The 26,597-nt window shown below is 35.9% G+C and overlaps 1 protein-coding gene across 10 annotated transcripts in view; it reads right to left on the bottom strand.

Moving 5' to 3' along the window:
• The window catches only part of NRXN1 (neurexin 1), a 961,338-nt gene that overhangs the window by 316,903 nt on the left and 617,838 nt on the right, over positions 1-26,597 (bottom strand). For all 10 annotated transcript variants that reach the window (XM_079940440.1, XM_079940438.1, XM_079940441.1 and 7 more), the window contains one exon: positions 7,476-7,657. In XM_079940440.1, coding sequence (XP_079796566.1) covers positions 7,476-7,657 — 182 coding nt within the window. The remainder of the gene's footprint in view (positions 1-7,475; positions 7,658-26,597) is intronic.

Below are 26,597 nucleotides of genomic sequence, written 5' to 3'. Positions count from 1 at the left end.
AATAATAGAGGAATAATCAAAGAAGCATTTTAGCAAACTAACCTGACATAAGTACATAAAATGGATTGGAAAGCTTTCAGAATTGAGACAGGAAGATAACTGAGAAGGTGTGGCAGCTGTTTAAGCATCTAAGTCATAAGTACATGAAATAAGGAGGTGCAGGTAGAAACAGCTGTTTTGGTTCTTTTTATTAAATTTCACAGCAGTAGAATTTCAGGGGAGGAAATAATCCTAGAAATCTAAAACCAAACTCAGAGAGACTTACTTATGCTCAAAGGTGACAACCAGCTTAGAAAATGAGATACTAATTTTCATTAGAAAACGAGATACTGAATTAACTTCTAAGGGGAAAGGATGAAGGGAGGAATTTATTTTAATTCACTTGACCCCATCCATCCCAAAACAGGACTGTTTCAAGATATCTGGACAGCACTTAAGCATACTGAAATATGACCATCATTTCTCCCATTTTCTTCAAAGATAACATTCATCTTTCATACCTTAGAAGCTCGAGCAAAAATTTTACGACACATGGTAAAAAGACATTATTTTAGTCTTTCTTTTAAAATTCTAGTCAAATAGGCCAGATGTTCTCTAACTCACATAAGAACCAGGAAAACAAAACCAAATAAAATATCTACTGTGTATGATTTACAGGCTTTAATTTAAATATTACATGGCAAAGTGAAATTCTTAAAATAGGTGAATCTGTGAATAGATGAATGTTTCATATGAAGCAGCTGAAATTCTAGAAAAACTTGTGAGGGAATAATTGGGTTTTATCTTGTTGATATAGACACGCACCAATATATAAGTATTGACTTTTAAAAGATTTTTTAAACTTAATCTTCATAAAGCATAAGATAAGATGATGAGAAAGATTTGACATGTCAAAAATACCGATAAGCTATTTTAAGACATGTAATATTTACTATAAATACACTATGCTTCTAGTCTACACTAAAATCGCTGATCAAAAGGTGTATTTCTAAATCAAAATCAATTAAGAGTTTGGTTTCAAAAATAAGGCTTCCGGCCCAGGAAATTACAAAGAAGAAACACTTAGGGCAAATATATACAACAATTCACTAATCGAATTTGCAACGCTCTTTCATGCTCTGAAGATGAAAGAGTTTCAAAGAACGCTCTCCACTCATCCTCTCCTCCATGCTCCACACATTTCCTCTGGTCAGAACCAATGCACACGTTAATATTCATGGCAGTGAGTGAGCACACATTTGCAGTGCTTTCTTCTAAGTCAGAAGAGTTAAGTAATCTCCAATTAACGTTACCAGACTGATTTATGAGATGATGTTTCCTCTAGAGTGACGACACTGGTAAAATTTCTAGATGTATCTCATAAATTATGAAAAACTTGAATTTAATTTTTTTGCTTATTGCCTCTAAGAGATTATTTTATTCAATATTGATTAAAAAATCGTTACTAATTTAAATGTGTATAATAGAACACTTTACAGTTCACAAGTCTCTTTTTTATATTCCTTTTTTTTTTTTTTTTTGGCGGCGTTGGGTCTTCGTTGCTGCACGCGGGCTTTCTCTAGTTGAGGCGAGTGGGTGCTACTCTTCGTTGTGGGGCACAGGCTTCTCACCGCAGTGGCCTTTCCTGTTGTGCAGTATGGGCTCTAGGTGCGCGGGCTTCAGTAGTTGTGGCTCATGGGCTCTAGAGCATAGGCTCAGTAGCTATTGTGCACGGGCTTAGTTGCTCCGCGGCATGTGGGATCTTCCAGGATCATGGCTTGAACCCATGTCCCCTGCATTGGCAGGCGGATTCTTAACCACTGTGCCACCAGGGAAGCCCTTTTTAAATTCTCCATCTTAAAAACCTCTATCATAAAAACCTATCATCCACATTCTTACAAATACTATGCAGATAAGAAAGTTAAAACTGCAAAGGGAAGAAACGGAGAAATAACCAAGAAACACTAGTCAAGTTGGGACAAAGTATGTTTACTATAAATAATCTAAGCTACCTGGTAACCAGGGTCCCAGCTGGCTTTTTCATTCATTTATCTAACTAATATTTATTGAGATAAGTACTAAGTGGTGAGCTCATTTATTTTTGTATCCACGGAAACTTGAACATAGGCTTGGGCCATATTAGTTGCTCAGAAAATATTTCTGGACAGGCTCCTAGCATGTACTGACATAAATGAGGAAAAGCCACATTTCTACATTATATTATTTTTCTCATTAGTCATCATTATTATAAATTTTGTTCTATGCCATCAGAAAGTTTACCACTATTTGAAAAAATGGACAGGTCTGAAATGACTAGAGAACAATTCAAGATAAAAGTGAGTTACAATAAATGAAGCAATTACTAAGGAGAGATAATCACTCATCCAGCCAAAGTTCTCACCATAGACTTTCTTTAAACAACCAACTACCATAATCAATTCTTAGCTAAAGATTCAGAAAACAACATCAATAAAAATACGTAACTTTTAAATAATACAGCCAGTACGTATAGAGTGCTACACTTTTTCTATATCGTAAACAAGAAGTTGGATGACTTTCTTCACAGTTATGTAGAAACTAAACGGCACTTATGACTTCACTTTGACTACTGAAAATCTGAGAGTCTATACTCAACCCAAGCCACAATATTTTCAATATATAATTCATGAATTCTTTTATTATTTCAGAAAACATTACTGAGCACTTGTATTCTAGGCACTGTGTTAATTAATTACCCCTCACTTCATGTCTTAATCTTCCCTTCAGCCCCTTCTAAAACCCTGTACATTTCAACAGCAATATCATATGGCTTTGCGGTTAATCGTGGTAGCATTAATATTAACATGGCAAAAAATCCATCTGTAAAGACGAGGCCACTTAAGTAAAAAATCATTTTATTCCAAGTTATTATATTTTTAAGAGTATAGTTAATCAAAATTTAAATACGATTATATTTTTAAGTAAAATCAAACATGATCATTTGAAAAAATAGAATAATAATGTCAAATATTCACATCCTCACTGAAATTATATGCCAATCAGATTTTAAAAGTTATCAAACTAAAGTGGCTTTACACAATTCAGCAAGACTGGAGCACCTTTTAATGTGTGCAACTGACTTTCCAGCTTATTGGTTAATTCCATTAATTAAGGATATAAATATAGCTTTTAAATAAGACCAGAGCATAGTTTATACTTGGCTGACCTTGAAGGTTTATAGAAATTTTCTTGGAAGTTTAATAGATAACCAAAATTTCTAACTTTTACAGATTAAACATATCTCTGATATCATCAGGTTAATTTTTAAGTCAGTTATATTTAAAAACTAAAATCAGACAGTAGTACTAATCTTTCTACAATTGCTGTTTTCCTCTTATATTTCCAATTCTGAAAGAAGCAGAAGAAATGATTTGGGGAAAATCAGGATCTACTCAAAGGTATGTAAACCATTTGATAAAATAGACTTTGAACAGTCCCAAATCTAAGAATCATTATTAAGAATACTTCTGCCACTTCAGCCATGGTATCAGCTTGGGTCCCCACCCACTTCATTTTCTGTCCCTTTACTTCCTTATTCCCTCCCTCCATCCCTTTCTCTCTCCCTCTCTCTCTCTCTTTCTCAAGCTCTCTCTCTTCCCTTTTTTAATATCTAACTCCTCCTCTTCCTCTTCCATGTACCCAATATTATGGGAAAGAGTTAAAGGTCAACTTTAGAAGTAAAAAGAAAACCACTGGCTTACTTTTGTTTGCAATGTGGAAACATGGAAAAAAGTGGCTTACCTTCATGTAAGCAACTTGCTGAGTCAGTAATGGCTGATCACTGCTTGTGGGCAATGAGAGAAAAAGGGGGGAAATGGAAAGTTTTAGTTGGCCAGATTTGGGTCCTAGTAGTTGATATAGGAGTTAGTAGGGCTGACTACAAATGGTGTTTGGTAAGCCCAGGGAACCAACACCCATCTTCAATTTCCTAGTCAAGGGAACAGGCTATGATTAAGAAAGAGTTTGAAGTCAGCCAATCCAAGAGGAAGGGTGTTAGAAACAAAAACTGAATCCAAAGTGAATGGCCAGCCAAGACCAAGAGAGGAGAATCAGAAAGAAGGAGGGCCTCACAGGACATTTATCAGAAATCTCTGGCCAGTAAAGAAGCTTTGGAAGGTACTGGGCTGGGTTTTTAGGGACAAGTTCCTTTAAACATACAAGGACTCTAAGGCACAGTTGATCAGAATTGGAAGGAAATACCCATTCCTGTAGACTAAAACACTTTGACCATAAAACAAACAGTGGTTTGAGTAATTCAATAACATGGCCCCTTATGATTTGCAAGTGATCATTATAGAACCTTTTCTCAGAGTAAATGTGTAATTGGTTATGGATCAATAAGTAATGTCTTTCAGGAGGAAAAGCTCTTGTTTTCTTATTTATTTATTTATTTATTTTTTGAAGTACCAAGGCTCTTAAATCAGAATGGAGCAAATACATTTGGAAAGTTGAGATTACTCTAAACAGCAACATTCCTTACTGCATTAGTTATCTCAGCTGATCACTTATTTATGATGCCATAAAAATCCAGATGCCTTCAATTGTGATGGTTCGATATTTGCCAAAAGGCAGCTAAAATTACTTTTCAATGTTTCCCATTTTTAAAACTGCATTTTGAATTGAAAATTTATGATGGTTCAGTAATGGTTGTGCTGAGGTGTTTTGTTTTTTTTTTTATTATTATTGGAGTATAACTGCTTTACAATGGTGTGTTAGTTTCTGCCCCATAACAAAGTGAATCAGTTATACATATACATATGTTCCCATATCTCTTCCTTCTTGCGTCTCCCTCCCTCCCACCCTCCCTATCCCACCCCTCCATGTGGTCACAAAGCACCGAGCCGATATCCCTGTGCTATGCGGCTGCTTCCAACTAGCTATCTACCTTACGTTTGGTAGTGTATATATGTCCATGACTCTCTCTCGCTTTGTCACAGCTTACCCTTCCCCCTCCCCATATCCTCAAGTCCATTCTCTAGTAGGTCTGTGTCTTTATTCCTGTCTTACCCCTAGGTTCTTCATGACATTTTTTTTTCTTAAATTCCATATATATGTGTTAGCATACGGTATTTGTCTTTCTCTTTCTGACTTACTTCACTCTGTATGACAGACTCTAGGACTACCCACCTCATTACAAATAGCTCAATTTTGTTTCCTTTTATGGCTGAGTAATATTCCATTGTATATATGTGCCACATCTTCTTTATCCATTCATCTGATGATGGACACTTAGGTTGTTTCCATCTCCGGGCTATTGTAAATAGAGCTGCAATGAACATTTTGGTACATGACTCTTTTTGATTATGGTTTTCTCAGGGTATATGCCCAGTAGTGGGATTGCTGGGTCATATGGTAGTTCTATTTGTAGTTTTTTAAGGAACCTCCATACTGTTCTCCATAGTGGCTGTATCAATTTACATTCCCACCAACAGTGCAACAGGGTTCCCTTTTCTCCACACCCTCTCCAGCATTTATTGTTTCTAGATTTTTTGATGATGGCCATTCTGACCGGTGTGAGATGATATCTCATTGTAGTTTTGATTTGCATTTCTCTAATGATTAATGATGTTGAGCATCCTTTCATGTGTTTGTTGGCAGTCTGTATATCTTCTTTGGAGAAATGTCTATTTAGGTCTTCTGCCCATTTTTGGATTGGGTTGTTTGTTTTTTTTGTTATTCAGCTGCATAAGCTGCTTATAAATTTTGGAGATTAATCCTTTGTCAGTTGTTTCATTTGCAAATACTTTCTCCCATTCTGAGGGTTGTCTTTTGGTCTTCTTTACGGTTTCCTTTGCTGTGCAAAAGCTTTGAAGTTTCATTAGGTCCCATTTGTTTATTTTTTTATTTCCATTTCTCTAGGAGGTGGGTCAAAAAGGATCTTGCTGTGATTTATGTCATAGAGTGTCCTGCCTATGTTTTCCTCTAAGAGTTTGATAGTTTCTGGCCTTACATTTCGGTCTTTAATCCATTTTGAGCATATTTTTGTGTATGGTGTTAGGGAGTGATCTAATCTCATACTTTTACATGTACCTGTCCAGTTTTCCCAGCACCACTTACTGAAGAGGCTGTCCTTTCTCCACTGTACATTCCTGCCTCCTTTATCAAAGATAAGGTGACCATATGTTTGTTTTTGTTTTCCAAGATTAGCAATGAATTCAGCTCTTGTGGTCAGCTGTAACCTTACTGAGTTTATTGGAAATTCTAGAAACCTAACAGAAAACTAAGAGTAAGAAAATAAATGAATAAAACTTTGAGAATTAAGACCCTGCAAGTTTGTGATAATATATTTTGGTGTTTGGTGGTTTTCCTAATCATTTTACAATGACAGCCTGAAGGCCAGTTTCTAACAGGGAAGAACATGTTGACCTAATCAAAGATCTTCTGAGGCATGGGTGCAGGTAAAAGGAGAACTTGCAAGGATAAACAAAAGCAAAACAAAACAAACTTATACGATCACAAAAGGCAGAAGAGATAAACTATACCTCAAGAATAGAAAGGCAGATGAAGAGGTTGATATGCTTCTGGACCTTCCAGAAGATAGAGTTTAGACCAAGAACTATGATGATAAGAACCCTTTAGAGTTTTTTCAATATATGACACTTTCCTATGGTTGTTATTTTGATATATCAATAAAATATTAATATCTCTTGACAATGAAAGACTGTATGATTCTTTGCAAATATTGTGAGTAAATGAGAAGTTAAAAAATTGCAACCACCCAAATTAGTAACTCTTTGAAAGCAGAGATATAAGGAAGAGTCCGCAAGCTATAGTCAGTTATGACAACTTTAAAAGGTAAAGAAAGCTTTTCATTCATGAATTATTATTTGACATTCACTAAAAGCTAACTAAATTCTTATGGGAGGCTCAGAACTTAGAGAAAAAGGCATGGTCCCAGGATATAAATGGCAAGAGTCCATTGTATTTTCTTGACGTGTATGTATCAAAATGAGTATAAGATGGCACAGAAGTAATCTTTTTGTCTCTTTCTTTCATATCCCCAAATACCTTTAAAGATTCCTTTTCTCCTGTCCATCGCATGTGACTTTAGACAATTCTTTTCTCAGGTGAGAAAAGAAATAAGGACACTGGATCCAGATCTGCTGTCAGATCTGCTACTACAACCTACTGCTTCCAGCCAGATAGAATAGTATCTACTGGACCACAATGTTTTTTATTAATTTGGCAAGACTGCCTAAAGTCACTAAAAACACACCAAGAATAATTGTTTGTGAACAGAGAATTGAGAGGAATTCACACTTAAAAAGAAAACAAATCTATTTTCAAGAACATTTTTAACAACAGTAATAGCTATAAGGTCTTATTACCACTAGAGTATATTTATATTTTCTGTATATTTTTTGCTGGGGGAAACATTCAAAAAGCAGAATTATACATTATTTACAAAAAGCTGACAGTAAAAGCTAAAAGCTGAATCTTATTTTAGAAGTACTTACTATATGCAGCTCTAGGTAGTCTCCCAGGCCAGAAGAACTGTCCACTCGCACCAATACAGCTTCTTTCTGAACAGTGCTAAACCCTATGGCCAGTCTGTCTGCTCGTGTACTTGGCCGGTCATTAGGAGGCCACTTATACGTGATTTGTCCACCACCTTTGCTAAAGATATACGTTGTCCCAGCTGGAAAACAAAAACCAAAACCAATTAGTCCAAATACATCAAGGGCACACTTTCCTATGTTTTTTATGCTGACATATCAGTAAAGTATTAAATTTACACCATGGGAGTCATAAATAAATAAAATAAAATAACAAGAACAAAAACAAAAACCTATGGCGAAGCAAATAAGCAAATAGAAGATTTTAATCAAACATGCTCAAGAAAGAGAACAGAGTTTTTTTTAAAAAAGAAATATCAAGGCAGCTCCATTTTTAATACACTCATTAAATCAACCAGCAGGTGTTTCAGAACAAACAGGAGATTACTGCTTTTTCCACTGAGTTGGAGAAGCATGCAATGTAATGGGGCTTTATTTCTTTCTTCCAGTTTAAAAAAATATTTAGGGCTTCCGTGGTGGCACAGTGGTTGAGAGTCTGCCTGCCGATGCAGGGGACACAGGTTCGTGCCCCGGTCTGGGAAGATCCCACATGCCGCGGAGCGGCTGGGCCCGTGAGCCTTGGCTGCTGAGTCTGCGCGTCTGGAGCCTGTGCTCCGCAACGGGAGAGGCCACAACAGTGAGAGGCCGCGTACCCCCCCCCACACACACAAAAAATGTTTAGTAGGAAACATTGACTTTGGATGCTTCAAAAGGAGCAGAAACATATATCAACGTGTTTTTGAAACAAGAGTTGCATGCAGATGTGACAGGGTCATACAGCACAGGGAAGGCAAGTGCAAGAAGTATGCTATGAATCAACTTTTATGGGGACAGGGCCCATTCACATATGACAGATCATAACTAATGGATGAACAGCCATAAGACCCAACAGTCATGTCAAGAAAATACAGATAATAGATCCCATCTATAGAAGTCAGGTCTTATTTAACAGGCAACATCTACTAGTTGTCAAACTATCCAGCTCCATAAAAAGACCCATTTTTTTCCCAAAGCAAATGCTAGTCTTACAGCAATAAGAATAACATCATAGCCTCATTTGGTAAATGTTCAAATTTTACTTTATGATGGTGATGTCAGTAAATTATCTATCTTGCTCTAAAAAGAGTTTTGTTTCAAACAAATTTCCTAAGCATCCAATGTGTTAAAGTCCTATTTCATTGCACCACTGGCATCTACCTCATTTAATGCAATAAGATTAATTCTTTGAGTAAGAATATTTGGAAGAGACATGCAAAGATATATATAAAGGAGAATGAATCTTCCTCCATAAAAGGGGACCAGAGAAATATTTAGTTATCTCAGGAACAGACCTTAAGGTACAATTCATAGGACTGTAGCCTTCCAATAACAAAGGATGCCAATACATATTTATTGTGTACCTACTATGTGCCAACACAGTAAGGAAAGCAATAAAACTAAATATTAAAATTTAGGCCACAAAGCATCTTGTGTGTACAGAAATATAGCTTCTACCAAGAGTAAGGGTTATAAGTAAAAGTTGAGTGTACAGCAGTATGTTTTCAAGATATCTACACATTAAATTTCTATGAACCAAATTTACCAAGTAAATGATGTTGGCAATGTCACATTCATGTACATTTAGTTAAATAGCTGATGATATAATTTTTTCTCTCTTTCTATATTTTGGGGCCAATAATTTTTTTTATTCTGTCTGAGACATTTCCATAGGCCCTTGAGAAACTCCAAAGAACTCTGCAATATGCTTAATGTGCCTGACTGGTTAAATAGGCCTTGGTTTGTAGACCTGACCCAAGAAACATGTCAAGATACTATTGATATAAAAGTGATAAAACAGAATCTTGTGAAAAATGCAGTGGTAGAGAGGTTAGTCATTTTCTTGAATACTAATGCATGAGAGCAGTTTCTCTCTCTCATGAGAGAATAGGTAAGTTATATTTGAAAGGTACTAATCAGTGTGCAAGCAAAGAAAATTCAGAATATACATATTTGTGTATCAGAAATGCCAGAGGCTTCTACAACCATTTATGTTCTACAATATAAGAAGCTTGTTCACCACAATATTAACAAGCAAGCACTATTTGGTAAATCTTTCTCTTGGTAAGTTTTGCAAATAATTAAGTATAGAATGTTTCAGAAAAGCCTACATTGATAAAAAATAGGACAAGAACATATAAAAGTAAAGATTTCTTTAAAAGGAGGTTGTGGTGGTGACCTCTGAGTGTTAGTATTTGATTGATTTTATCTTTCTCCTTTTAATTAACTTTGTCCTCTAATGACTATATATTTCATGTGAATTAAGAAAAATATTCAAGTAGAGATGCTACTTAACAATATAGAACAAATCTAAGAACTCAGATGTTTTCCAGAATCACCAGAGTAAGGTAGTTGTTGTAAGGCAACAATATCATACATTACATGATAATTTTTAACATTTCCTTCTGTATGGAAAGTAGGGCAAGCATTACTCCCACATCACATTTCAGGAAATTTAGTCAGAAGGATTAACGTGTTAACTAAAGTTGCAAACTTGGAAGAGCTGATAGGAAATCCAGTATCCAGATTCAACTCCTGTATTTTTTTTTATTACATAAATGTCTCTGTTATCATAAAAAGACAGTCAAGAAAAACTTAATTGGGTATGTCAGTCTGAATTTATCAAGGCCGACTGTTATCATATTCGAATGTCTCATAACCATAAAGTGACATTTGCACCTCATGATCATATACCGTCCTTTCACCTCACAATGCTTTTAAAAAAGTTTAAAAAAAATAACATGTAAATGTGAAATGACAGAACATTTAATATATGTTGATTAACATTTAGTTTAGGGTACACTTCCCAAACTTGTGGAACTATGCAAGTTTCCTGTTGCTGAGGATAATAATTTAGAGGTTTATATTTTCAGTAAGATAAATGCCACAATACAAATACTGTTATTCGAGATTTGATTTCACCTCTATTTCAACCTTTCCAATAAGTGTTAAGACTTGGCAACTAGCATGCCAGTACCTACTCTGTCTGCCTAACAATGACTTTATTCTTCAGGTTTTGCCAAAACCAAGCAAAAACAAGCATAACACCATGTGCCAAATAATGCAATTATTCCTAGTGTCCTTTTTCTTCAGATATATCTGAAAATCAATCTCTCTTCTTTTTTCATTGTATGCACAATAGAGCATTGTATTGTATGCATCAGCACAATTCTGTAGTAAGCGAGAGAATTAGATGTCCAGCTCCCAACACAGCTCTCTTAACCTACCTCTGTAAGCATCTTGGCTTTAAAAAAAAAAATCATTTTGCATCAAACTCTAAAAATCTATGTTCTTAAAGCCCTCCTTCCATCGAGATAGAAAATTACAATATACTCTATTTTGGTGACCTTAACAATATGAGAATACTCCCACGATAAAATGTAGTAGATCAGATGACTAAACTGTCAAAATCTACTTCATTTAACATGCATCATTCTGAACAAAGAACATGATGTACTTACTGCAGCAGAATAGCTAAGTAATTAAGAATGTAAGCTCTGGACTCAGACAGACCAGGGTTCAAATTCCAACTGTATCCTTTTCTAGTTACATGACATTGACTATTGTGCTATTTATTCTAACCCTTGGGTTTCATATCCTTGGGGATATTAACACTGTCAGGATTAAATGAAACATACACAGTAACACCTCAGACTAATTCCTGGCATATGGTAAGTGCCCAGCATATTTTTTCTTTTTTTTTCATAGTGGTATTATTTTTAATAGTCCAAAATAGAAAACAACCCAAATATCTATCAGTGGTAGAATGGATAAACAATGGTATATTTATACAATGGAATACTCTATAGCAATGAAGATGAATGAACTACAACTACATTCAACAATGCCCTTGATTCTCACTAAAATGATGTTGGGAAAAAAAAAAAAAAGATTCTGATTTCCACAACCTTCTGAGACTGAACCAGGAAGAAACAGAAAATATAAACAGACCAATCACAAGAACTGAAATTGAAACTGTGATTAAAAATCTTACAACAAACAAAAGCCCAAGACCAGATGGCTTCAGAGGAAAATTCTATCAAACATTTAGAGAAGAGCTAACACCTATTCTCCTCAAACTCTTCCAAAATACAGCAGAGGGAGGAACACTCACAAACTCATTCTATGAGGCCACCATCACCCTGATACCAAAACCAGACAAGGATGTCACAAAGAAAGAAAACTACAGGCCAATATCACTGATGAACATAGATGCAAAAATACTCAACAAAATACTAGCCAACAGAATCCAACAGCACATTAAAAGGATCATACACCATGATCAAGTGGGGTTTATCCCAGAAATGCAGGGATTCTTCAATATATGCAAATCAATCGATATGATACACCACTTTAACAAAGTGAAAGAGAAAAAACATATGATCATCTCAATAGATGCAGAAAAAGCTTTTGACAAAATTCAACACCCATTTATGATAAAAGCTCTCCAGAAAGTAGGCATGGAGGGAACTTTCCTTAACATAATAAAGGCCATATACGACAAACCCACAGCCAACATCATTCTCAATGGTGAAAAACAGAAACCATTTCCACTAAGATCAGGGACAAGACAAGGTTGCCCACTCTCATCACTACTATTCAACATAGTTTTGGAAGTTTTAGCCACAGCAATCAGAGAAGAAAAAGAAATAAAAGGAATCCAAATTGGAAAAGAACAAGTAAAACTGTCACTGTTTGCAGATGACATGATACTATACATAGAGAATCCTAAAGATGCCACCAGAAAACTACTAGAGCTAATCAATGAATCTGGTAAAGTAGCAGGACACAAAATTAATGCACAGAAATCTCTTGCATTCCTATACATTAATGATGAAAACTCTGAAAGAGAAATTAAGGAAACATTCCCATTTACCACTGCAACAAAAAGAATAAACTATCTAGGAGTAAACCTACCTAAGGAGACAAAAGACCTGTATGCAGAAAACTATAAGACACTGAAGAAAGAAATTAAAGATGATACAGACAGATGGAGAGATATACCATGTTCCTGGATTGGAAGAATCATCATTGGGAAAATGATTATACTACCCAAAGCAATCTACAGGTTCAATGCAATCCCTATCACACTACCAATGGTACTTTTCACAGAACTAGAACAAAAAATTTCACAATCTGTATGGAAACACAAAAGACCCCAAATACCCAAAGCTATCTTGAGAAAAGAAAAACAGAACTGGAGGAATCAGGCTCCCTGACTTCAGACTATACTACAAAGCTACAGTAATCAAGACAATATGGTACTGGCACAGAAACAGAAATATAGATCAATGAACAGGATAGAAAGCCCAGAGATGAACCCCCACACACAGGGTCATCTAATCTTTGATAAAGGAGCCAAAAATATACAATGGAGAAAAGACAGCCTCTTCAGTAAGTGGTGCTGGGAAAACTGGACAGCTACATGTAAAAGAACGAAATTAGGACACTCCCTAACACCATAGAAAAAAAATAAACTCAAAATGGATAAAAAACCTAAATGTAAGGCCAGACACTGTAAAACCCTTAGAGGAAAGCACAGGCAGAACACTCTATGACATAAATCACAGCAAGATCCTTTTTGACCCACCTCCTAGGGAAATGGAAATAAAAACAAAAATAAACAAATGGGACCTAATGAATCTTAAAAGCTTTTGCACAGCAAAGGAAACCATAAACAAGATGAAAAGACAACCCTCAGAATAGGGGAAAATATTTGCAAACGAAGCAACGGACAAAGGATTAATCTCCAAAATATACAAGCAGCTCATGCAGCTCAATAACCAAAATACAAACAACCCAATCCAAAAATGGGCAGAAGACCTAAATAGACACTTCTCCAAAGAAGATATACAGACTGCCAACAAACACATGAAAGGATGCTCAACATCACTAATCATTAGAGAAATGCAAATCAAAACTACAGTGAGGTATCACCTCACACGGGTCAGAATGGCCATCATCAAAAAATCTACAAACAATAAATGCTGGGGAGGGTGTGGAGAAAAGGGAACCCTGTTGCACTGTTGGTGGGAATGTAAATTGATACAGCCACTATGGAGAACAGTATGGAGGTTGCTTAAAAAACTAAAAACAGAACTACCATATGACCCAGCAATCCCACTACTGGGCATATACCCTGAGAAAACCATAATGCAAAAAGAGACATGTACCACTATGTTTACTGCAGCACTATTTACAATAGCCAGGTCATGGAAGCAACCTAAATGCCCATCGACAGATGAATGGATAAAGAAGATGTGGTACATATATACAATGGAATATTACTCAGCCACAGAAAGAAATGAAACTGAGTTATCTGTAGTGAGGTGGATGGACCTGGAGTCTGTCATACCGAGTGAAGTAAGTCAGAAAGAGAAAAACAAATACTGTATGCTAACACATGTATATGGAATCTAAAAAAAAATAAAAATGGTTCTAAAGAACCTAGGGGCAGTACAGGAATAAAGACACAGACGTGGAGAATGGACTTGAGGACATGGGGAGAGGGAAGGGGAAGGTGGGAAGTGAGAGAGTGGCATGGACATATATACACTACCAAATGTAAACAGATAGCTAGTGGGAAGCTGCTGCATAGCGCAGGGAGATCAGCTTGGTGCTTTGTGATGACCTAGAGGGATGGGATAGGGAGAGTGGGAGGGAGACACAATAGGGAGGGGTTATGGGGATATATGTATATGCATAGCTGATTTACTTTGTTATACAGCAGAAACTAACACAACAATGTAAAGCAATTATACTCCAATAAAGATGTTAAAAAATAAATTTTTTTTTAAAAAGGGGAAACTATAATTTGTTATTCTTTCTTCAAATGTGTCATTACAATTAGCAACAGGGTCCTACTGTATAGCACAGTAACTATATTCAATATTGTGTGATAAACCATAATGGAAAAGAATATGGAAAATAATGCATATGTATATATAACTGAATCACTTTGCTGTACAGAAGAAATTAACACAACATTGTAAATCAACTACACTTCAATAAAATAAATTTAAAAACAAAGATTATGATTCCACTTATATAAAATTCAGCAGGCAAAGTTGATCTGTGCTGTTAGAAGTCAGAATAGTGGGGTTTTTTTTGGTCATTATTTTTTTTAATTGTGGGAAAATACCCATAACATAAAATTTATCATTTTAACCATTTTCAAGTGTACAATTCAGTGGCACGCAATACATTCACAAATTTGGGTAACCATTACCTCTCTCTAGTTCCAGAACTTCAAGCAGTACCTGTTAGGCAGTCACTCCCCATTCCTCCCTCCCACCCTGATGTTATTTTCCAAGACGAAGGAATAATGCCTGGGAGGGAACATACTGGGGGGCTTCTGGATACTGGTAACATACTCTTTTTTTTTTTTAATCTGGGTGGGAGTTATATGGCTGTGCTCATGTTGTGAAAATTTATCTAGCTGTATACTTATAATTTATATGCTTTTTGCATGTATGTCATATCTAAGTACACATACATAAATTTGGAGCTATACTAGGGAAAAACGAACTTTTTGGCCAACCTAATACATTTTAAAGAGAATGGATGACGTGTGTGTGTGTGTGTGTTAACAACATAAAATAACTAACATTGCAACATTGTTGTTTTATTTTAATATAAGAGCCTTTAGAAAATTTTGATTCATTTCAAAGTTGTGTTCAAACCAAATGCCTTTTAAGAAACGTCTTTCCTACATCCCGATTTTTATTAATCTTTTCAGTATTTCATTCCTTGGATTAGCACTTTTGTCACATAAACCCATTCTATTATTATTTACATTCACTAATAGTTGACATTGGGAAGGATTTTTTTTTAATTAATTAATTTATTTTTGGCTGCGTTGGCTCTTCCTTGCTGCGTGCGTGCTTTCTCCAGTTGCGGCGAGCGGTGGCTACTCTTCTTTGCGGTGCATGGGCTTCTCATTGCGGTGGCTTCTCTTGCTGCGGAGTACGGGCTCTAGGCATGCGGGCGTCTGTAGTTGTGGCTCGCGGGTTCTAGAGCGCAGGCTCAGTAGTTGTGGCACACGGGCTTCGTTGCTCCGCGGCGTGTGGGAACTTCCCGGACCAGGGCTTGAACCCTTGTGCCCTGCATTGGCAGGCGGATTCTTAACAACTGCGCCACCAGGGAAGCCCGGGAAGGATATTAAATTGCATCACGTGGGAGCTTTCATGAGAAAAAGGTTATTAGTGTGTTGCCATAAAACATCTAGTATGGTAAGATTTATAACATGATACAAAAAATTCACTTTGTTAAATAAAGGGGTAAGTCTACACAAGATGATCTGTCATCTAGCTTCATTCTTTAAATTTTATTTTTATGGAAACATGTTTTACTTTATTATCTAAGTGAATTCAATGTGCAGCAACAGTACATCTTAATCACAGGTCCAAGCATTTTATCAGCATGGAAAGGAATGTGGCAGCTTTATTATTTATGCATGTTTCTATATGGCAAGCACTAACACATCAGTGACGTGACTATTAATGGATTTATTGCAAATTAATCTTGACATCCAACATATCACTAAATGTATGGATGACTCAAACTTAAAGTGGTTTTCAGCAGTCTTTACATTTAAGTTGTGCATCAAGTCTATATTACACCCTCCAAACTCATTAACAAAGCTGGATTCAACAGATGCAAATTTAGCAGTGTCAACATTCTTTACACTGCAGTAAATGTCTGTAAATATTATACATGGGCTCTTACTTCTAATGTGTGAACTGCCTGTGATGTTATAATAAATGTATTTTTAGATTTTTACTTAATATCTATTTACATAAAGGGCTCGCTCCCCTCATTCTTTTTCTTGCCTACCATCTTTTCCCTAAAGGTGTCTACTTAAGCCATACTTGTTTCTGCAAAAGCTAATCTATTCCCTCAAATGGGTTGAACCTTTTTGAAAACAAAAAACAATCAGCATGTACAGGTCTGCTTGATTATTGGTTGCTCCGAATCCTTGGTACATGAAACAATAATATAATTCACTTCCAAATAGATTAGCTTCTAACTCACAACATACATATATGAATAAAAGGTCCTTTTCTGAAAGCCTATAATTCTTCCAGTGTCATCATGTAGCCAACATGAAATATTTAGGCCATTATGATTCTATTAAATGCAACAGGGATATAACACTTTTTCCACTGAAACTGTGCCAGGCAGTCAGATGGAAATTTAAAGTAAAATATTTATAAACAAGGGGAACTTTTATTTCTCCTACAACCTTGTCAAGAGGCAGTTGCTAAATTTCAATTTCCTGAATAATTTCTACCTATATGGAGGCATTCTTCTTAGTAAAGTTCACAAAAAGCAAAAACAATAAGAAGGCCACCCTGTATGGAAAAAAAAGAGTTTTAGGTCTAAAACTAGTAATACAAATAAACTAATAAATCTAAACAGTCATACTTGTATTCTAAAGCACTAAGAGTTCATTGTCTATCTACGTTGCTGTAAATTCTTTGTAAGATCACAAAGAATTATTTCGTGAGCGCTATAGATTCTTAATTCCTAAAATTTCATATAAGAGCAATAAAAATTCAGGAAAGGTGGCATTAGATTAGGAGAGATCAATGGAATCAGAGTAATAGGAATTCCTACCTATAATATGTAATCGACTCGAAATCTAAAAGTAATAACACCAATTACTTACATTGAGAATAAGAGAGCCCTCGATGCTACAGATCTAAGGGTGAAAAAATGCCAGGAAAGAAAGGAAAATAAAGACCGTATATCACAACTTGCAACTCCTGATGGAAGATGCAAACTTGGTAGAAATGACAAAAGCATTACACCTAGCTAAAGAGACTAGAAAATAAGACAAGGTTTTTACCCATACATCTTGGAGAAAGAGAGTTTTTACCCATACACCTTTGAGAAATAAAAGAAACATGGCCTGTCACTGAAATGGATTAGATACTGGCCTCACAGACTGGATCAGACCAAAGAAAAGAAAGGCAAGAAGAGTTTAGGTAATTCCCAAAGAATGAAAGCCTTAAGAATGTAAGTAGCTCATGATGACATTCAAGATAGAAGGAGCATTGGGAGGTTTTTCATATATGGCATGTTACATGGTCCATCAGAACCCTAGACTCAGGAATTAAGGAAATTTATTGAATTTTTTTAAAAAACAGTTTGTTGAATATTTACTAAATTGAATGCAAACCGACAAAATTGTGAGCACCCTGTTTCCATGCATTGGAATTTCCTGAGAGTGTCACTGTACAGAGTCACTGCACACACACAGCTCCATTTAAAACTCATCATGGGGCTTCCCTGGTGGCGCAGTGGTTGAGAATCCGCCGGCCAATGCAGGGGATACGGGTTCGTGCTCTGGGCTGGGAGGATCCCACATGCCGCCGAGTGGCTGGGCCCGTGAGCCATGGCCGCTGAGCCTGCGCGTCCGGAGCCTGTGCTCCGCAATGGGCGAGGCCACAACAGTGAGAGGCCCGCGTACCGCAAAAGAAAAAAAAAAAGTTCTTAAGTTAAAAACAACTGACATAAACATAGACTTAATGCTGAAATGCTCTTGGAGAAGACTAAGGGGAACTTTCCTTTTAAAAATGACAAAATGGAGGCCCAGAAGAATCAAGTGGTTCCTCAATGTCACACAGATGGTTGGGGGCTGCACCCAACTCTATTCCTAGTGCTTTTCCACTGTACAATGAAGAGCTAAGATCAAATGACTGCTTCTTGTTTAGAAAAATAAGCTAAAATTCACAAATCAAGGTCTCATTTCAATCATCTCTAGTGGTTTTTCTAATGATGTTTCCTTGGTCTGGTTTCGGGAGACTCAAAGTTTCTGAAATGGCACTTAGCAGAAATGATTCGTTCACATTCTGAAATTTTCAGAATCTAGCCTGAATCTTTCAGAGGGGTGGGGCTTTTGCAAAGCTTTTCTGCAAGCACCCTGCCTCAGAAGCCATCTCAGCCTTCAGCTTGTTCGGAGGCTTCCAAATCGCTGAACAGAGATGCAGAAGCCAAATTTTTATTATTAATACCATAATCACTTTTATTCCACATCACAAAGGCCTTATAACTTTTTGGCAGTGACACCATTTCCTGCCTTTAGTAGTGGAATTCAATCCTGAACACAAAACTGCATGTGGGGGCTTCCCTGGTGGCGCAGTGGTTAAGAATCCGCCTGCCAATGCAGGGGACACGGGTCTGATCCCTGGTCTGGGAAGATCCCACATACTGCGGAGCTACTAAGCCCGTGCGCCACAACGACTGAGCCTGTGCTCTAGACCCCGCGAGCCACAACTACTGAGCCTGCGTGCCACAACTACTGAAGCTGGCGCGCCTAGAGCCAGTGCTCTACAACAAGAGAAGCCTCAGCGATGAGAAGCCAGCGCACTGCAATGAAGAGTAGCCCCCGCTTGCTGCAACTAGAGAAAGCCCGCGCGTAGCAACGAAGACCCAGCACAGCCAAAAATTAATTAAATAAACAAATTTGTTTAAAAAAAAAACTGCATGTGGTTATTCTGAACTATTCTGAGGCCACCAGATAAACAATAAAATACAAATTAATTTTAGGCTAAAACTAGAAGTTTTGCCTTTGTTTGTTTTCTAATCTTAGTTCCTCTCATTTACCATCTCCCTGTCTATCTGCTATATTTAAGTCATTTTCCAACTGACTAGACCCCAATTAGAACTATTTACTAGAAAATTTTGGACCAAAACTGGATAGAATACAAGTTTCTGATTCAGAAGTCATTTCAAACTAAGCTCTAACTCTATCACCTAGGCCTGCACACGTGGTGGAATACACATTCTTCTCCCGAAGTGACTTTACTTTTGCCAATTTATGCTTCTCTGCTGCACCTGGTTTTCTTTTCAGTCCTGCTTCCCACTATCATTCCAGCCAAGGTGAATTACCTCCCTTTATCATCTACAGAACTTGTTTTTAACTTGCAAAATATTATATAAACTGTCAGAGTTGTCTTTTATTGAAATTTCCATCTTTAGAAGTATGTTTCCTGAAGAAAGCGGTTTTGCTTTAATTCTTATTATCCTCATCAGACTTAGGTGCTTTTATTCATTTATTAATCATTCATTTACTAATCATATTAATTCATTTATTAATAAATGAATTAATCATTCATTTATTAATCATAATAAGAGCAGTGGTTTATGCTTGAACTAAGTCAGGACTAGTGATACAATGATAAATAACTTAAGGTTCCTGATTCTCAGATGAGTACAACAAATTCCATGCCTATATCCATTTCTACGTAATCCGAATAATTTTACTAGTCAAATACAGAAACTCAGATGAGAGGATAGATTGCCTAAATTACCATTCTCCAAGTTCATTATATGTCTGTGTAAGGCACAACTGTGATGAACAGTCATGAGACTCTTCAACCAGGTACTGATGACTCTTTTTGAGTCAGTAGCAAATCCCACAATTTTCTTGAATAACATAGCCCAAAGTTACCCATATTTTACAGGGAAGACATGGATATAACCTGCTAGTCCTTAGGCTTTAAGAATTTATTAATCATCAGAAAAACCCAAGAGATAGCACCGTAACCAAGTGATCAAGATTAATACCACCAGTAAGGAGACATGGAATTCGGGTCCTCCAAATATGATGTACTGAGAAGGGCACAGCATCATTTCTATATTATTTTGCCAAAAATGCATAGCCTGAATCATAAGAAAACATCCAAGAAACTCCAACTGAGGGACATTCTACAAAATAACTGGCAGCGTTCTTTTAAAAAGTCAAGGTTAGAAAAAACAGAAAAAGACTGAGGAATAGTCCCAAACTGGAGGGGACTAAGGAGACATGACAGCTAGATGCAATGTGATGTTTGCATGTATAGTAATTAGTATACACTGTAGTTGTGATGAAAAAGATAAGTCAAAAGACAGGGAATAGTGGGCATTATGGAGGAAAAATTCCTATCTCTTTTAATGTATGTAACATGAAAAAAAACCTATGTGAGATTATTTTAGGAGTTGCTTAGCCAGATGGTTTAGTGAGGTGGTAGGGAAAGACTCTAGCTCAAAATAAGGAGTTGGAATTTTTGACAAAAACAAACAAAACACAATGCCGAGACAATAGCAGAAGGATGCTCTGGAGAAAGAGAATGCAAAAGCAATACAACAGTATAATTCAAGAATAAAAACATCCATACAAAAACTAATTAAGCATTTGCTATGTAGAAAGCACCATGCTAGACGCTGGAAATGACAGAAAGGTATAAGTTATAGCTCTAGAATCCAGCTACAACTACCCATTCAATCAGGTGTGATTTCTTGAATTTTTCTTTTGTATTTCCATTCTTACAGTCATTGTTCAGATTGCATCACCTTCAATCTTAAATGTAATAAATACTCATCCTTACTGATTCGATACCTTCCTGCCCCTCCCTAATTTAAATTTATTTTACCAACTAAAACCAAACGAACTTTGGACATCCTCCATACAAACCAACCCTCTATATCAGCCAAACTGGAGAATTCATTTGGTCTCCTGAAATATCCCCAAATTATTTTCAGAGAAGATAAAATTTAATATGGTTCTGGAAAAATAAGAGCAAATGTATTTCTGTGGGCTGAGTTTTCATGAGAAAAGTCACAGAAGCACAAAACAGGTTCCAGAAAGAGGAGTAGATCCACTTATACTAATGACATTACCTTTTTTTAAAAAGATGCATTTTTAGGCACTATGATTTCCTATCTCTTTGTCTCCTGAACTAAATCTCTAGATAAATACAGAGTACAAATAATATAGTGGAAATTAGGACTGTTCAAGGTCAGTGTTAGAAGAGATTAGATCAGTTCTAGTAGTTCGGAATACTCATAATTCTATGAAATGCAAATTTCCTTTAACAAAGAGCCACATAACTTCACAAATGTATAAAAATGAGATATTACTGTCGTAAGAGATAAATTATATTTAGTAAGAAGTACCTTGGTGTTATCTGCTATTCATCATGGATCTTGTTGTTCCATCTTTATCAAAAATGAAACTATTTCTCATTTCTTAAGTATTAGTCTATGCTTAGTAGAAAAACTAAGTTACAGCAACCTAAATTAAAATAACGCATATAAAATTTGGTTTGTTTATTCTTTCTTCATCTCAGAATCTTTGAAACAGCTTATGAAGATGACAAGAAGAATAAATATCAGCCAGTTCTGAGAGGTATCAATCCACCTATCTTCAAAATAAAAGTGACAAGAAGCAAAAAATTGGGAAATTAGACAACTTACTTTGATAAGCAATTTTTGGTATTTGAACGATTTAAAATCCAAAGATGGAAGTTTTTTACTCATGAAGATATTTAGCCAATGGAATTCAACAAAGTAAATGAATTTTGAAAGTGATGGAGAAGCAAAAAAAAAAAAAGGTTCTCTACAGAGATCTTTCTATTTCACCACTCATGATACAACTATGTGTGAGAGTAATTTTTGAAGCTGAAATGACTGAAACATTAGAGGGTGGATTAAAGTGCCAAATCAGCCCCAGGGCAGGGAAGTGCCAATTTTTTCTTCCTTTATATTAGTCTTCCTAGACTAAAATTACAAGGTGGTTCCAATCTGCACCTCAGATCCTTGAATGCTCAGGTCCCCAAGCTCAAAAGACCCTCTAGAGTCTTCAAACAGCATCCCTGAAAAACGTTGAGAAAGACCTATAAGACAGAGGGTAGGGCACTATTAAGGGATAAAGTAGGCTTCAAACTCAAAAACACCCATATCTAGCTTCATCCTTAAAATTTTAATTTATTTTCAATTGATTATTGTATTCAAATGAAGACTGCCATGCCATCTGTCTTTAAAGTCCTTTAAATTAAATTTAATGACTCTTGTGGGAAAGAGAGGCCATTTCTAATTCAGTGTAGTCTGCTTACTACTATTAATCACTAATTAGAATTAATTATTAACAATGTGATTATTTTCTCCTCGAATATTCTAAATCATTAATCAAAGGATGACATGACTTCCTGTTCCTTCTTTGGTATATTGAAGTGACTGTCATATGACTTTTGGGTAGATGCTACTGAAGTGATGATTTTAGTCAGATGTATAACAATAATGCCATCTAAAAGCTGCATTTAACCAAGAGAGCAGTATTTTTGGAACAAGCAGTATAAAAGTGCTTTGTGAATATTAACATATTCTAGCAAATTAGTTTGCACTCATTATCATAAGCAATTACTTACTGTTTAGATGCAGCTCATATTAAATTGGCAAGCAATTTGCAAGAATTAAACATAATAGAGAGAGCTTTCTGAAAATTCAATGATCTACTGAGACAAATGATGCCACTAGGTTCACAGCCCATGTACCAAACAAGGTTACCCATTAAACATATTTAGCATTAAAATAATAGTTGGTTGACTACATGGGCTTTTAATGCAAGATAATTTTGTAACTATTGTTTAGATGCTATCAATGAAATTATGCATATCAGATCCTAGGAGGCATTTTTAAAAAAAGGCCCGAAGAAAAAGGGAAGGTTTTGTTTTCTGAGAAGGAACTAGCTGTCAATTTGACTAAATTCTGTTATTCTAATAACCCATTACATTGTCTTGAGTTATTTGGGACTACTTAATTTTCTCCTTTAAGAAGTTTCTGTTGTCTTGATCACTCTCTCCATTTACCTCTGTGGCGAAGACTGCTCATGTTCACCACTATTCATTTAGACTTCTTCAGTACTAAGAGAACTCGAAGTTGGGCATACAGCTAAGCTGTGTATAAACTGGGCATTACCCTTTCTCCTTTGCAGTTTGATAGGGCCATGTGACTAAATTCTGGCCAATGATACATGGGCAAAAATGATGTGTGATTCCTCCAGTTCCAGCCCTGAAATGCACCTGCACTTTACTGCTTATGTCTCTCCTTCTTTTTCCTGAGTGATGACCAAAAGCTGAGCCAGCTGTCTTAGACCTAGAGACAGAAGCTGCGGGTTGAGAACTGTACCAGTGAACTGTAAATACTATGTGAGGAGGCGGAGGGAAGAAAGAAAGAAAGAAAAAAAAAACACACCTTACATTTTGTTCATACCTGTGTATTATGGAGGTCTCATTTTTAGAGCAAAGGGTATTTATATAGCCTTTAAGACAAAATGACAAAACATTTCCAAGTATTTTTTTATACCCATGAGTCAAGTAAATTTGATAGGGAAACTATAATTACCTCTATTTTACAAATTTAAAAGAAAATGGTGTTCACAGATGTAAAGTGACTTGTCCATGGTCACACAAAGCAATGTGAATCTTTTCTTATCAAAACCTTCCATAGAAGGCTAGTAATACCTACTACCCTTTTAACAGTCAGCCAATGTTACTCACCCTGGCAGATTCTTTGGAGTGGGGGCGGGGGGGGTCATATGTTTTCCTGGATCTACCCAATTCCCAAATTCTTTTCTCCCTTACAAAATTAAAATGGCACATATTTGCAAAACATGATAAAGAATGTTGTCTGTGACCCTGAAACAAAGTGAAATTAACTGACCCACACTGACCCCTCTGCTTGACTATAGAGCATTTACTTTAGGAAATTTGTAATTGTGAATTTTTTCTCTGCCCCTTTTAGATGTTAAACTTCTTCCAGCTTCTTGATAGTTTTATAATTCAGGAATGTCTTTCTCAAGAGCCTGGGAGCCATCTCTTTGAAATGTAATCATCAGGAAAGACAGTGTCCCTCTGTCCCAGTCTCTGTGGGAGGGTTGAATCCAAACTTGGATAAGCACCAATTACCAAACACCAGGACCTAATCACTGTGAATAACCTCCCTCTCCCGCCCCCAATGTCCTCCAGTAGTTTACCACTAGCTCACTCCACAGCTTAAAAAATCTCCAGCCCTTTGTTTCACTGGAGTTGACTTCAATCTCTCTCCCTTATTACAAAAGTCTTCAATAAATTCTTCCTTGCCAGTTTAACTTCTCTGGTGCAATTCTTCTTTGATATCCATGACCCATTATTCGTATTTATCATATTATTCCGCCATCTAAGCTAGCCAACCTCAGAAAAAGCGATAGTAACCTAGTCAAAATAAAAATAGAAAATTGTTTCTTCATCTGAATTTCACTTCCTCGCTCTCAGAGAAAAACCTCTGCTTCTCCACGGAAAGTAAACAAAGTATTATCAGGGAAGCTTAGTAATAAAGAAATTTGGAGAAACGTTCTTTCGAGGTATTTTTATACATTAATTCAAATGCTAAATAATATTTTACAGCAACATTCTGAGGAACATTACCTAGAGTGAATTATAAGAGATTTCTATAGCAAAGCAATGATCATTCTATCTCCATTTCTTAAGAGTCACAGCAAAATATATATATATGTAATTATAAATACAGAGGAAATTCTACTTCTTTTGTTTTGAATTAGTTTTATATTGTTTGTTTCTAATATTCTATCTTGAGGGTAAGAACTAGTTTTCATGATTCCTTGTATTTACCTCAGAGCCTAGAATACCACTAGATACTTCACAGATATATAGCTACATTTGATGTGGTAAACCAAACACATAACATCCAAAACTATTTTGATGATAGCTTTATTTTCATTTGATGTTTTAGAATCAAATATGTTTGCATTACGTGTATAACAAAGGACTTATTAATAGGAAGTTGGAAACACAGAGAAGCATAATGTATCAAAATCTAATGTCAGCAACTTTTCTCAGTGTCTTGAAAAGAACTATAATTTAGAAAATACCATCAAAAGGCTATATAAATTGAGAGTACTGAGAAAAGATATTATTAAAAAATCTAGTAGCTGATTTATTTTCTCTTCAAATGTTAACTTTGAAATAAAAGAAAAAGTCTTAGTTTTCTGTTGACATACATTTATCGTATGCTATTTTGGAGTACACATTTGTATATTTCATGTAATCATATACATTTACACACTCTTCTTTTTTCTCAACTTTAATGAGCATATACTTAAAACTTAAATAAAGACTGTGTATATTATACATATATATATACAAACACACACACGTGTGTGTATATACGTGTGTGTCTGTGTGTGTGTATATATATATATATATATATATATATAAAGAAAATAAAATGCCATGTTCACTGATCAGAGAAGGTGAACTTTTAGATTAACCAATAACATACTGGGGACAGATTAATTAAAATAACAAAGCAGAACAAGTGAAAGACCAGAGAATAACCCTTCCCCCATCAAGAATGGCCTAAAATAAATCTCTTGGTGCTACTCAAATTTGTACTCTTTCAAACCTAAAATAAGCAGACTCTAAATAAAAGAAAATTTCTCAAGCTGGGATTTCATTTATTTTTATGAAAATAAACATCTAAAATAAATATAAAGGGGCATTTTAAAGGATAGAAAAGTAAAACTTTTTTTTTCCCACAAGATGTTACTGGTTTTTCAAGCAATGTGAAAATTCTTATATCAAGAAAGGCTCAATCATTTACTATTCTCCTGCCATTTTAATATTTGTAACCAACACATTTCCATGTTCATTTACCATGTTCTTATCTATCTGGCAAATAGCATTTATCCTCCACGTACTATATAACACATTTTGAGGTGTAGATTCCCAAAATAGCCAATTTCCCTTTCAATCCCACTAATGACATGAAATCGTAAAACCCACACTGTCTCACCCATGAGTGAGATGTTTGAAATGGATTCAGAATCAGAAATGACAACTTCCACTCTAACTTCCTAGGGTATCCACCAGTAAGCTGATCAAATAAGCTGTGCCCATGAAGAGGTGAGAGCCTGCTGGAGTAAGTGTGTAGGGAGATGCACTAAACAGCAATGTCCCTTCCACAAGTAGCCTGGTCACTCACCCTAGGGGAATCAGTTATCATCTTTTTACTATCTTCTGATCACTCTCTCCCAAAATAATCTTCACCATGCCAAAGAGACTCATGCCGAAGAGGATGGGGCTTACAGTAGAGCAAAAGGGAACTCACCTGGAAGATTTTCACTGGGGAGATGACATGATCAGGTTTGAATCTTAGCAAGATTAT

This window comes from Stenella coeruleoalba (assembly GCF_951394435.1).
Source record: "Stenella coeruleoalba genome assembly, chromosome: 13".
In the NCBI taxonomy this organism is placed as follows: Eukaryota; Metazoa; Chordata; class Mammalia; order Artiodactyla; family Delphinidae; genus Stenella; species Stenella coeruleoalba.
The sequence above is the reverse complement of the archived record's forward strand: the minus strand, read 5'-3'. Positions and strand labels throughout refer to the sequence as shown.